The sequence below is a fragment of the Rousettus aegyptiacus genome, unplaced genomic scaffold, assembly GCF_014176215.1.
Source record: "Rousettus aegyptiacus isolate mRouAeg1 unplaced genomic scaffold, mRouAeg1.p scaffold_m13_p_8, whole genome shotgun sequence".
Lineage (NCBI taxonomy): Eukaryota > Metazoa > Chordata > Mammalia > Chiroptera > Pteropodidae > Rousettus > Rousettus aegyptiacus.
Genome location: NW_023416311.1, coordinates 35,369,788 through 35,384,867, shown reverse-complemented (window position 1 = coordinate 35,384,867; position 15,080 = coordinate 35,369,788). Strand labels below are relative to the sequence as shown.

Here is a 15,080-nt window from a genome sequence, read left to right as displayed (position 1 = left end):
CAGCTGCACGTCCCCAGGCCAGAACCACAGGTGTGGAGAGAAAAACCTTCCCTGTGTAGCAAACTCCGAGCATGTTTTGCTTGCCTTTCTAGCTGTTTCCTGTCATTTCTAGCCCACCTATTTATTCACAAAGGTTTTTGGGAAACATGGTGCTGGGTCATTCCTACATTAACTGCCCTCATTACATTAACTGTCCTCATTCCCGTTGCTGCCCACCTTTGGCTTGAGTAAAATATTGCATTCTCATACTTAATTTAATAAAGTATATATTTCAGAAGAACCACAAAACTGTCATACGGGTTGAACCAGGAGTACAGCACCCCACGTAGAGCCTCTAAAGGGGGTCCCGAGGATATAGAGGTGACAGTGTGGAGTCAGAGATTGAATTTCACCCCAAACGTCCCCCACTTCTTTCATTAATTTTTTTTTTTCCTTTTCATCTTTTTATCCATGTGCTTGGGGAAAGCATTTCTGTCTCTCTCTGTGACTGTGGTTACTCTGGGCAGTGCATATGCAGACATCTATATGGAGTGAGTTCTATGTAAACTCTTCTAACAGTATAAGAAGAGACAGGAGCGGTCACGCCAGGCAAAGGGGATTGTGTTTGTGGCATCGTGAAATCTGGTGGCTATCTGTGAGATCAGAAGGGCCGCTTGGCTGGGCGCAGCATGGCCAGAACAGTTCATTATCGCAGGCGGTGGCAGAGGGGCATTTATCTTGGAAGCAGCTGAGACCTACTAGAAATATACTGTCTCGGTTTGTCTCTCCTCATCTGAAGCAATTCATCACTCACCTGCATCTGCTGTCACAGGTCCCAGCAGCTCTGATGACCGGCTTCCTCGGTACTCCTGGCAGAAATGAAAAGGAAAAATGTTTTCCGTACTATAGCTTCAAGATGAGAGAGAAAGACAGAAAGGAAAAGAGAGGGAGAGAGAGGAGTCGATTTTCTCTTCTGCAATGTAAGAAATGTTGTGATTCAGTAGTGTTAAAGGAAGTTTTATGTGTTTAAATCGGAACTTACTAAGCTTGTTACCACAGAACAGTTACCTTTTGGGGCTCCGTTCTTGTTTGAGAAATACCTCAACTAGTGTAGAGATGAGGTAAACATTCCCTTACAATCAGATTCATTCTCTCCCCTCCCTCCCCAATACTGGAACAATCTCATGAATAAATATGTTATCTTTGTCATTTAACAAAAGAAAACTCGCCTTCGACCCCATGCTCCCCTCCCACATTCACCCTTGCTCTCCTTCTCTCTTAATAGAATCTTTTGCAAGCGGAGCCTCCACTTTCCAACTTCTCGCTCTTTCTGCCCAGTGCTTTTGACTTCCCAGTACCACTCCCCACAGTCTGATCTTGCCCCTTCCAGACTCAGCGTACTGTTTCATCCCATCTTCACTGCTTCTCCCGCTTCTCTCCCCTCCTTCCCAGAGTTGGATGTCTCAGACCATGGCCCCTGTATTTGTTTTCTGTGGCAGCATAGCAGAGTACCACAAACTTTGCCATTTAGAGCAATGCAAATGGATTATCAGAGTTTCTGCGGGTCAGGAGTCTGGGCATAGGTTTATGGCGTTCTCTGCTGAGGGTCTCACCCGGCTGAACTCTGGGTGTTTCTAGGGCTGTGATCTCATCTGAAGTCCTCTTCACATTGTCATGTCCTCGTTTAGGCAAAATTCAGTTCCTTGCAGTCGTAGAACTGAGATCCCTTTCTTCTTGCTGTCGGTCAGGGGTAGCTCTCAGCCCCTTGAGGTCACCCTCAAGTCCTAGCCATGTAGCCCTGTCGTAACATGGCAGCTTACTTCTTCAAAGCCTGCCAAGATTGGGTCCTATAAAGTGTTCTCTGGTCAAGGGCGTGACTATCTCATCCCCTGTCATATCTGTAACCCAATCATGAAAATGACTCATTTCATCACATTCACAGGTCCCACCTGCACCCAAGGGAAGGGATTATACAGGCACAAATGCCAGGAGGCAGGGATTTTAGGCGCTATCTTAGGATTCTACCCATCGCAGCCTTTTCTTCATCTATACCTAACTCTAATGTCATGTCAAGTAGTTCCATGGCTGTAAATAGCACTTAATTATTCTGACTTGCAGATTTACAGACTCGTATCCAACTGTGTACCTGTTAACTCCATTTGGACCCTTATTGGACATCCCTGACTTAAAATCACCAGAACTGAACAATGAATTCCTTTATATAAAGATTATCTTTGGTTGGATATCATAGAAACTTGACTAGGTTACTGAAACAAGTAAGAGATTAGTTATTCTCATATTGTAAGAAAACTAAAGGCATGCAGTCCAAATCGATGTAGCAATTCCACAGTATCCATCCAAGCACCTTTTATTTTTCTGCTTCACCCTCTTTACCTTAGCATGTGACTTTCACCCTCTAGTTACAGCAGAGGTGCTGTCCCTGCAGGCACCTGCCAGAAATGTGGAAGCACTTTCTGGCAGGAAGAAGAGCTCATTTCTTTTTATGAGGAAAATAAGAGCCCTTCCCAGTAGACTTACACTGCATATCATTGCCAGTTCTGTCCCATGGCCATCCTAATTACACTGGAACATGGGAAATCCGATTCTTTTACTCTGCATGTTGGCACTTTGAGTAACATAGGCCCGCTTTTGTAAGAAGAAGGAGGGAGTGGATATTGGATAGGCAGGTAGCGATATTAGCCATATCTCCTACTCACGTGGGATTAGATTTGGCTGCAAGTAACTCTAGAGCCAAAGTAATGGTGACATTAACAGACGCACCTTTATAGTTCTCTTTCACATAATGTCTAGGGCTGGTGTGACAGTTTCATGATCATCAGGGAGCTAGGCCCTTGTGGCTTTGCCGTTCTCAGAATGAGGCTTTCACCTCATGATCGAAAAGTGACTGTTCCAGGTCTAGCCAATACCTGGGCAGTTCAGCCAGCAGGAAAGAGGAAGGAAGAGTTCTTTCCTTTGAGAACCTTCCTGGAGGTTGCACATATATGTCTGTTTATCTGCCTTTGACCAGAACTCAGTCATGTGGCCACATGTAGCTTCAAGGGAGATTGGAAATGTGTTCTTTATTCTGGGCAGTTGCATACTCAGCTGAAAAATCAGGCATTCTGTAGAAGCGAGGGACAGTGGATCTGGGTGATTACTAGTGTTCTCTGCCATTTACCCAAAACCTAGCATTCCACCACCTTTCTGTAAACAGCAGGCAGGTCATCCAAAATATAGCTGCCAGGTGAGGTCAAAAACCTTAAAACAGTGGTCTTGGAGTCATTCTGATCACTTTTACTTTCCATGTACTCCTGCAGTAATCTACCCCCCTCCACTGCCAGAACCATAGTCCAATTCACCTTCACCTCTTGCCTGGACTTCTGTAGGAGCTTCTGACGGGTCTTCTTGCCCTGACTCCAAGCCTGGTATAGTCCATCTGGCTCGTAAAATCTAGCATAATCGCTATAAATTATAGCAGGTCATTCTTTTCCTCAAAACATTCAATTTGCTTCCCATTTAAAATGATTCGCAAATTCCCACCCAGGTCTCCAAGGCCCTACAGTGTCTGATGCTGCCACCTGCCGAACCCATCTCCTCCTCGCCGTGCTCCTCCCCTTTCATTGCTCTGTCTCCGTTATGATGCTTCTTCTCCAGCTCCTTACCCGGCTCTCTCCCAGCATGATTCACATCATTCCTCAGACAGTCCCACCTCACAGTTCTTCCCCAGCTGCCTCAACACACAGCTCCTTCTGTTACTTTATGCCTTGCCCTGTTTTATTTATTTGTTTTGGGATTTCTTTAATTTTATTTTAATTATTGAATGACATTGGTTAATCAAATCAAATAAGTTTCAAGTGTACAATTCAGTGATATGTCATATGTATATTGTAATGCGTGTTCATCACCCAACATTAAATTTCCTCCCGTCATCATATGTTTGACCCTCCTTACCCTGTCTACCTCCCTCTCCTCCCATTCGCTCTGGTAACCACTAATCCACTGTCCATGTCCATGAGTCTCTGTTTGTCATGCATGTTTGTTGCTTTTAGTTTTATATTTCACATATGAGTGAAATCATATGATTCTTTTTCTGTCTGACTTATTTTTCCTAGCATAAAAATCTCAAGATCCACCCACGATGTTGCAAATGGCAGTATTTCATCTTCTTTATGGCTGAATAATATTCCATCGTATATATGTACCACATCTTTTTTATCCAATCATTTATTAATGGACACTTTGGTTGTTTCCATGTGTTGGTCACTCTGAATAATGCTACTGTGAACATTGAGGTGCATATATCTTTGTGGATAAATGTTTTCAAGTTTTTTGGATAGATTCCCTCAAGAGGGGAATGCTGGGTCATGTGGTAATTCTATTCTTAATTTTCTGAGGAACCTCCATACCATTGTTTATTGTCTCTTTCCTGGTATGTAAGCCCCGTGAAGGCAGGAGTGTCTCTAGTGCCGGAGTAACACAGAGGAGGAGCTAAGTGTCTTTTGTTCCATGGCCATCTACAGGGGCTCTTTGTTTTCCCTGGAACTTAGTTTTTCTAATAGACAAAAGAATAATGTAGTTTATGTAACCAATCCTAAAGTCTATACTCCTTTTCCATACTATCCACTGCATGGAATCAGCTTTCTTCCAGGAAGCTCTCCTCCCCAAATCCTCTGAACTTTTGCTCCAACCTAGACTGAAGATTCTCTAGGCTGCTGTGCCCAGCTGTCCTTAGATTTCCTTTCCCCATGCCGATGGGATGGAGCTATGAGTCCTGATCCTATTTTTTCCTCTTCCTTGCTTTCTTTAATCACTCAGTTTTCTGGAATCACGTGCTCATCTTTGTGTAAAGGAAAGCATTTGGGATAAGCTTTTTCAGTCCTTGAATGTCTGGGAATGCATTTGTTCTCTCACACTTGATTGATGGTGTGCCTAGTTATAGAAATCCATTTTCAAATTAGATCTTTGAAGCATTGATCTGGCATTCGCTGCTGCTGATGAGAAGAAGTCAGCTGCCATTGCAGTTCTGCTTCCTTCCTTTGCCACCTAATGTTTTTATCTCTGTCTTCTCTCTGTCCTTGATATTCTCCAACCTCAAAAGATAAATGTCAGTAAGTATGGGTCTTTTTTAATATATTATGCTGGTATGCGATGGGTTCTTAATCTGAAGATATAAATGAAATCACATAAAATTATTTTTTTATTCTTTTAGAATCTCTCTTATTCTTTATGGAAGGTTCATTAATTTTATATTAAATCTCCTTGGTTAATCCGATATGTGTTTTATTTTTTTCACCTACCTTTTCTCTCATTTTTTAAATTCTACACTTTGAGAGACCTATGATTTTATATTCTACCTCTGTTAATTTCTTTATATTTCTATATATTTCTGTCATATTTTAAATTCACAAAAGCTTTCTTCTCTGATTGTTTCTTTTTCATAGCAACCTGTTCTTGTTTTATAGAAGCAATATATTCTCAAATCTCTCAGCAGACTCTAATACAAATTTTAAAGTTCCCTTCTGTTATTTGTTTTATCTGTTTCCTTTAGGATTAGTTGTTCCATTTGTTTTTCTTGTTCTTTCTCTTTCATAGTGCTGCCTTTCCTACAAAAGTGATCCTTGATTATTCACCCAACTAGATTAATTATTCTGGGTATTTGTTATTGGTTCCTCTGCTTTGGGTACATAAGTCTGGTCCTTCTGTAAGGTGTTAGTCTACTAAAGGGCCTCATTACAGGGAATGAGGGGAGAGAGCCAGCAATTAGGTTGTGGACCCCCATGACTAGGATGGCAGACATCCTTGTTCAACCCAAACTCTTCATTTATTTTCTCTGGGGACATTGACCATTTTTTTAATGGAGTAGAGTATGTGTGCCAGGGATAAAACCAGGCTACTAGTCACTCTGCTGTGGTGGGTAAGGGTAGAGTGTCCTCTGGTACAGGCTGTGGCATGGTCTAATCCCTTATGCCAATCCTGAGCCCAGTGGTCCTTCCTCAGGTTGTCTGGGCTGGGGCTTCCTCTGCTCTGTATTTTTCATTGGAATCTCCTGCTTTCTGTCTTTTAAAAACTTGTTAATCTTTCACTTCCTTTCTGCTCTGTTCTACTCATTGTTCTGTGTCCTATTCCCTTTGGCTTTGTTTCTTTTTTCTTTTTAAATGTCTACCAGGATTAAATTCAAGTACATAAAACGGAAAATCCAAATACTAGCAACCTTAAAAAGAAGATGAGGATGGGTAATTTTTTCATACTTCTGGAGTCTGGAGGTAGGCAGTCCTGGGGCGTGTGGCAGCTCTGGGAGGCCGTCAGGCACACTGGCTCCTTCTTTCTTTCTGCTCAATCATCTGGAACATCTGGCTTCCATCCTCAAAGTTGCCTCGTGGTGGCATATGGTCATGGCGTTCCAGCCATCATGGTCACATTCGAGGCAGGAAGCAGGTGAAAGGGGGATAAGATAGAAAGCGCAGGCCATCTGAGTTGGCTCCACTTTCAAAGAATTTTTATAGAAAACCCTTCTCAGTGACTTCTGATTACCTTTGCCTTCCAATCTCTGCAAGGGAGTTTGGAAAATTTCACTCTTTAGCTAAATTTAGCAGAATATGTTTTTATTCTCAATATAGGAGTTCCGTTGATGAGGACAAGAAAAATAGATTTGGGGTGTCTTCTAGTGTCTTGAACTAGAGGTGCTGATTTTTTTTTGAAGTGTACAAAGGCCGCATCTTTTTCATGGCATGCAACAAATTTCAGCCTAAAATGGTTAATGATGAATATATCCTTATGTATGGGAAGAATTTTTTTTATAGTTTTAGCTGCTGGAGTTTAACTGTGCATGTTCTCAGAGATTATTATGCTCTTTCTTTGTATGTGTAGTAAAGCAGCAAACTCAGTAGGTTTTTAAAGTTTTTAATTAGAATGTTAAAATTCATTCCATTTTAGGGGCAGTTCCTATTGCTACTGTAACATATTAACACAAATTTAGTGGTTTAAAACAAAATTTGTTGTAATTCTTGAGGTCAGAAGTCCAAAATGAGTTTGGCCAGGCTAAAATCAAGATGTAGGGGAGAATACATTCTCTTCCCATTTCTCGCTTCTAACGTTCACCTGAGCTCATGGTCCTTCCTCCGTTGTCAAAGCCATCTACTTCCAAATTTTCTCAGACCCTCTGGCCTCCTTCTCATAAGGATCCTGGATAATCTAGGATAACCTCTCCATTGTAAGACCCCTAATTTAATCAGATATGCAAAGTAGTTTATTTGCTAAGTAAACTAATATTCACAGGTTTAGGATGTGAACGTGGTAGGAAAGTCTACTACAGGTAGCTCTAATTAAACTTGCAATTGCATTTTTCTTCATTTATGTAGTCCCTTAAAATGGCTGCCCCAAAAGGCTTAGCTGAGAACCATCATTTCAGTTTTTATCAACAAAATGCTGCTGAAAGGATAAGTCTCTTTTGTTTTTTAGTTCAATTTGTTATAAAACTTTCAAAAGACTCTCCAACTGGTGTTTTCTAGTTCATTTCCAAGAAAGATAATTATAAACAATTGTATTTCATTTTGCTTTTTTATGTAAAAAATATGTGGAAATATTTCATCAGAAAAGTACTTCATCCAACCAAAATTTCATTGTATTAGTTGATTTTGGAAATTGTGAACTTTTTTATTTCCTTTATAATTCCTTTATTAAACTCGTAATTTAAAAAAAAATAATAATAATTCCGGTCTGAAATACCAGACAATGTACAACAATAACAGCAACTACCCAAAACATAAAACTTCTAAAATCTGAACATTTAAGACAGACAGCTATGTGAAGAATTTTGGGTCAAAATTTTAGTGTTACTATATTTTCCTCTATCTTTTTATTGGCGATTGTGGTGTTTCACTTTCTTATTAGGGGTTTTTCCTCCAAAATAATGTCTTTGTAATTAAGATACATTTTTTTTCTATTTCTATCTTTATAGCTTAAGAAATGTATTAAAACCCCAGAAATCCCTTCTAAACACGTGAGGAATTGGGTCCCAAAAGTCTTGGAACAACGACGACAGGGTTTGGAAACATATTTACAGGTAAGATATGTTCAGATCCTCAATGAATATAATATAGTTTAAATAGTCATATATCTCAATATTTTTTCTCAGAACTTATGGGTGAGGTACAAAATATATCAAGCAACTAAACATTCTAGATTAAAATTATAAATATGTTGTCGGTTCTTTCAGCTTCTATTTAGCTTCTCTTTAAAACTGATTATGTGGATCAGGGAAGTGAAAATTCAGTATAAAGGTGAAAACTGATATAGAAAGGGTCTGTCCATTTTTTAAATCAACTCTACAAATTACTTTGTTTTTGTTTTTTGTTTTCCCCTCCAAGATGTATTGTTTCCTCATAGCATTTAGATTTTGGGTTTTGGGGAGATAGTGAGAGAAACTGCATTTGCAGTGGGACTGACTAGCATATCTATGGAATCAAAATGAGAATTAGTGTATAAAAATTGCCTCTGATGAAGTGCCACCTTCTTTGAAAATTAGAATTTATGGTTTTAAGAGGAATTAGGATTGTCTTTTCTGCTACTGAGAGTTGCAAAAAGAACTATTTAAGTAAGATAGACAAAAATACTCTCTCTGCCAAGTGACAGAATAAGCAAATGGAAAATGTAGCTTCTCTAAGTTTTAAAATGAAAAAGGCTGGAGGCCTCAGGTGACTGACTGTTCGGTGTAGTGATTGTTATCCAAAGAGCACTCACTGCTCAGGGCGAGTGCTGAGATGAGGTTGGTATGGCATATGGAAGCCTTGTGTTCAGAGAGGACACCCGATTCCATTTGAGAGGCTGATGCATGAGAATGATTGAGGTGCTGTGAGAGGGAGGTGTCAGGGAATCTTGGCTCTCAAAAAAATAAAAAGCTGGACTTCACCTAAGAGTTATAGATTCAACATGATGATCAATGACATGTTACAACAAAAAAAATTGGCTGCCATGACTGTGTGCTTCCATTGATATCTTTCTGACCCCTTTAGCATTAGCCCTAGGGTGGATTCTATTTAGGAGGGCAGCTCTGGACTACGTGAAGCCAGCATACTCTTTTCTCTACAGAGCTTTCCTGAGTGGCTATGCCTGAATCACTGATGATTAGAAGCTGAGGAGAAGCTGTCTGCAAAGGCTTGTACTTAGTGATAAATTCAAAGGACTCTCTCCCAGTGGAAAAATGCCAAGAGTCCATCCTAGCCTCCTGTAAATTTTCCTGGTCTTTACAATGCTCAAGTAGGAAAGCTGACATGCTGGCAGCCCTGAGAACATCTGAGGAGGGCTTTCTCTACTGCTTTTGCTCTTCCCACTTCAGACATGGTGGTGGCTCCTTCACTGCCTCTCCCTGGGAGTGGGAGATTAAAGGAAACGGGGACCACAAGTGACAGGGAAGTGTGTGGCCATGTCCTTTGAGACTCTGTGTAATGCAGCTAAGAGACATCCAGAGCTTCAGGCAACACTGCAGAGCAAAACCAAACCAAAAAAAAAAAAAAACCCTAAAAAAACAAAACTTCAGACATTGTATGCAAAGGATAAAAATGCATGCTCTCTATAATTAAATGGTATAGGTAAACAATGTATTCTTATTTGGAAGGCAGATTTTCCATAGATATTGTGTATCTTCAAGCTTTAGTTCTAAAGAAGCTTTACTCTTTTCCTCCCATTATACTTGACACATGACTTCCATTACTACTCAGTGTAAACATTTTAAGTTGTTTGTGCTTTGTATATAAATATGTGGATAAAGTCATCTGGCACAGAGAGGAGTTTACAGTGACACTCAAATTGAGCTTAGAATTTTCTAGTCTCAGAAATAGAGCTTGAAAGATGTGGTTGAAAGACTGAGAGGGTTTGTTTCCTGTTGTGCATTTAATATTCAGTTTGTTGTCAGTTCAGTCCCCAGGAGTTCAAAGGAGCTTTCTCTTCTCCCTTCTCCACGGAATTCTATTTGCAGGCAATAGTGGCTAGGTGGAAGTTGCAAGGATGAATGTGAATGCTTTATCGATCCCAAGTGAAATGGAAATCCTGGGTAAGGTGTCATTTCTTGATAACTTTTGGTGTTGAAGCCTCTAGAAGAGACTGTTCCTTCTACTCGCAGGTGTAACTCCAGATTCCCACTCGCCCTCAGGACTTAAATTTGAGTCTGAACTCCAGGGTGTAAGTGTCACCTGCTCTTCTCAGCAGGCACCATCCCACAGGTAACCCATCTGGGCATGAGCTGGCCAGAACAGACCTTTTCTGGCCCAGTAAACCTGAGAAAGTATTAATACCCCAATGCCAGAGCATCTTCAGCTCACAAGGAACTTAGACATTATCTAGTCCAGCTTGCATCCTGCCCTGCATTTATGTTCATGATCATCCCTGTGGCCTCAGTTTCCTACCCATAAAACAGGCAGATTAGCTCTTGAGGGGGCCAGGGAAAACAGTTCTTCCTCTTACCCAAGGAGCTGCTACTACCTTTTGGACAGCGGGTGGGTGTAACACGCACGTTTCCTAAAGTGCCCCACACTGCTCTTTTATTTTAGAGAGATGGAGAAACTGAGGTCCAGTGGGGTAAAGAAACTTGCATCACTACCTGGAGTATATTAGTTAGGCTGTTTTCATTATGCATTGTAGATTTTCCAAGTCAAGAGAAATTTTTCAGCCTTGACACGTAATTTTACTTAGGAATATAATAACGATAATAGTAAAGGAAAAGACTTTATAATCAGACACTATCACAATTTAACTGACTCTTCTACCCCCAACTCCTTTGATAGATCAATGGGTTGCTGATTCTTTAAGTCTTGACTTAAATACTTAGAATCCTACGAAAACAGTGAGTGTGTATGTTTCCTATTTTGTCATCTGCATAGAAGCAAAAATCTTAAGAATAAATTAATTGGGATTCCCAAACTGATTTTACCATCAAACATGGTTTATATAATAGTTTTATCTCCCTATTGAGATGACTTCCCATCTTTCGTAAGATCCCGCTAAAAGTATAAGGACTTAAGGAATAAACTCTAACAGTTAAGTAGTAGATGGGCAAGGAAAAGAGGGGCTCATCAAAGGAAGAAAATTTTTAGAAACTTTCTGGAAGATGAAATGTTCTCGGAGTGTGCAAATAGATGCAACAGAGAGTGAGAACCAGTAGTCCTGACTCAGCCATGAGAGCATGTGGTGGAGGTGGGAGGCAGCAATGTGCCCCCTTCCAAGGAGTCAGCGGAGACCACATGGGGAGCTGGAACTCCCATCACCTCAGCAGTACTGAGGAGCACCCCTCCCACGCTGTGTCCATGAAGGCCAAATCGGGCATCCGCTCTTCCCCACCTTCTCCAGACTGAGTAATGTCAGCGAAAGCCAGCCGAAACAGAATGTTGAAATGAGATCCAGAGTTACAGAACATAATGCAAAAATGTCCAGGTTGCAACCAGAATCACTCACTGGATCAAAAACCAAGATCTCAAACTGAATGAAAGACAATCAATAAGGTGTCAACAGAATTTATATTAGCTTAGATTATCCTTAGTCGTGACTTCTGTGAGTTGTTTAGCTCCCAATACTCAATGTGCATTTAATTACTGTTCACTCCTTATAAAAAAGGTGAAAACATAAACAACTGTTGTTCTGAAGTAAGTGACATAAGATATGGGTACCTGCCTCAGAAAGAGAAATTTCACATTATTGTAACAAATGGAACAAATGACGTATGCAAAATGTCTTTTGCTGGAGAGTTTTTGTGTCTGTACTTTATTGGAACAGTGTCCCAACTAGAGAGAGCAGCTACTGAATGTTTTCAGTTAGATAACACAACTAATTCTAGAAACTCATTTGTGTTCTGATTGTTCCTTTTACAAGTATCCTAGTGCTAATATCTTTGCTGCATAACTGCAAAATATTTTCATTTTTAGAGTTACAAAACCAACTAGAAAGACGAAATGAATTTTTTTAATTTCTACATCATCTGTTTCCTTCCACTCACCTTTGCATTTGGTTTTGTTGAGTAAAATAAAGCATTTGTCAAATAATTCTTGGTGCACAAACATAAAACATGAAAGAGTACTGTTTTATGTTTTTTTAGCAAAATGAAGTGGTCCATGTGCTCGATGCAAAATGGATGGTAAAGTTCTTCCTATCGAATGAGCCGTTCCAAAGAATACCTTGTTTCTTTTCTCATTTTCCTCATTGATTCCTGAGTTTGAGAAAATTTATTTTCAATATGATCTGAAGCCTCATGATCTGAGAATTTACTTATGCAACCAGTTTAGTTGTACATGATTGAAGCCACTAGTCACGTGTGGCGAAGGAACATTTGAAAGGGCTAGTATGAATCAAGATGTTATATAAATGTAAAATGTATACAGATTTCAAAACCTTAGTACAAAAAGGATGTAAAATGCCTCAATTTTTATAAGAATTACATATAATATTTTGTATATATTGGGTTAAAATATATTATTAAAATTACTTTCATTTCTTTTTACTTTTTAAATTATGGCTACTAAAAATCTTAAATGTTAAATGTACATTGAAAACTATTACAAAGTACACATGTGGCTTACATTATATTTCTGTTGGACAGTGATGGTCTAGGGTGTTCTCTGTTTCTGCAGTCATTGTCTGAGGCTTAAAATCACAGTGAAGACCTTTCCTCTGTCATTTTATTTATTTACCATTTTGGATAGAAGATGAAAATTCCTGAATATTTAACTGTGTTCAATGAAAACTTTAGAAAAAAAAATTTAAAGATGATGATTCCAGACTTATTTAAAAAATGATGAGTACTTTGGGCAACACAATAAGAAAACTGAAGAGGAATGTAATGATTATCATTGCATTATCCTTCTGGACGATTCCATAATTCTTCAATTTTCTTATTTTACTATTTTCATAGCATAGTTGGGAATAATTGATGAGTAATGATGAAATGATACTTAGGATCAAGAAGTAGCAAAAACAAATGTTACAAGGTAGAGGAAAAATAAGATCACAATGATTCCATAATATATATTAAAATAAGAAACTAGTGGATCCATGTGGTAATCATAAGATAGAAAGAATTTGACTCTGTTTTTAAAAGATACAGATTTTTTCCTTTGTTTTTGGAAGGCATGAAACAAAAATAAAAGTCATATCAATTCTTACAAATAGCTAGAAATGCCTAATTTTGTACCTTTTGAAAGTAATCTGTCATTTTTCTCCTGAATCTTTTATTATCTTTTTATCTTTGGTGTTATTATTTTTTTTTTTTTTGCTGTAGAACTTTATTTCCATAGCTTTTCTGTATCTTGATGTAGTTTTTTAATTTATATTTTCGAGTATTTGTGTGTGTGTGTGTGCGCGCGTGCGCGTGCTCCCTGAATCTGAATGTAGATGCCTTTCAATATGTCTGGAAAATGCTGAGGTATCATATCTTTGAATGTTGCCTTTTCTTCATTTTCTATTCTATTTTTATTCTGAGTCTGCTAATTATGATTACCAATGTCATCACAGGTCTAAGTTGACTATCTGTTGTTTCTGCAGATGCTTGCTCTTAACGCTTTCTTTCTTCATTGTGTGTGTGTGTGTTTGTGTGTGTGTGTGTGTGTTTTGTTTATTTACATTTTGTTGTTGTCTCGTATTTTTGGTTGGCTAATCAATTTCCTTGTACCTTTATCTTCAGGAATTTTTTTTTTTTATGCCCAAGAGTAAACTGAATTTACAGAGAGAATTTGTATTTGTTTTTGCCAATCACCTAGGAACACTGTCAACTGAGACTTCTTAACCTGAAGAGTTTTTGGGTCCCACAAAAGGCATTAATTAAGGTTACAAACGTGTGAAGGGGTTTATTTCTCATTCTTCTTTCTCTTGAGGATGTATCCTTCAGGAGCTCACTCTTTAGGGTACATGACTTGTCCACGGGACAGAGAAGGCTTTGGTACTTGCTTATCTATCAGGATTTCTGTTTATATTCAATTTAAGGCTGCTGTAGATTCAATACTTTCTTAGCACCTCAAGTGATGAATTAAAATTTTTTCATATATATATATACATATATATATATATAGCATTTTTAGGATTCTCAAGATTCCTTTCCAAGAAAATGTGAGCCCCAGTGAGTGTTCAAGGATTAAATCACTCTTCACGGTTAGCTGGATATTACCAGCATCTACACTGGAGACTTTGGTGGGCTGTGACATGCATACTTCCCTGTAATACATTCTTCAAACATGGTGAGGTTTGGGAAACAACTTTAAGTAGTTTATTGATGATAAGATATTATTTGACAATATTTGCTTCCCAAATTAAAATGGATTTCATATCCCGTTCATTTAGGGGTGGGAATGTGGGTATGCAGGATCCTCTGTTAGGGTCCACCTATGATAGCAGGTGACAGGTCAAACATATAGTGTATTTGAACTCAGGCCAAACTGGAGCTTACACCTTTATAAAATGCAAGATAGTCCCCAAAGAGGTTGCATCATAACCTAAACATTTTATTATTATTATTATTATTATTATTATTATTATTATTATTACACAGGCTTAATGTCTTGGTGTTCACAGAATAACAGAGTCTCTGTGTCTGTCTTTGACCCTTTCAACCACCACCCCCAGGCTCCTGTGGTTAACAAGACATTGTCTTCTACAGTAGCCTGCCCTCCTGTTTCCACTGGGCATATTTTCTCACCTGTATTCTTCCTCTTCTTCTAGCCTCTTTATTTTCCTAAAGATTCTGCAGCAGCTTGGTCCCCTTCCCCATTATGCAACGGAAACTGCTTTTAAAATGCTAGAATCGTGCTTTATTTTGAAAATTGTTGAGTAAACAGTTGCTCTGCTGCCTCATCACCTGTTGCTACATGAAGATTCTTAAACATCTCCGTTACCTCCAGAATCACATGGTCGTTACGTGTCAGGCAGGCATGCCTGGTACCACCATGCTGTTTTCTTGGAAGAATTCTCTAACTTAATAGGCAATTTTGGTACTAGTTGGAACGTGCCCTTAAACCATTTTGTGAACCACATTTTCTTACTTCCACACTAGAGTATATTCGTGGACTTGTTTTTAATGACTGTAAACCACTTAGAAAGTTGACATTTTACTTCCACATTACCTAAAA

General features: G+C 39.0%; 1 protein-coding gene across 4 annotated transcripts in view; it reads left to right on the top strand.

Annotated features, from left to right (window-relative positions):
• Positions 1 to 15,080, top strand: part of SNX24 (sorting nexin 24) — a 132,458-nt gene that overhangs the window by 74,261 nt on the left and 43,117 nt on the right. For all 4 annotated transcript variants that reach the window (XM_036225887.1, XM_036225890.1, XM_036225888.1 and 1 more), the window contains one exon: positions 7,937 to 8,041. In XM_036225887.1, coding sequence (XP_036081780.1) covers positions 7,937 to 8,041 — 105 coding nt within the window. The remainder of the gene's footprint in view (positions 1 to 7,936; positions 8,042 to 15,080) is intronic.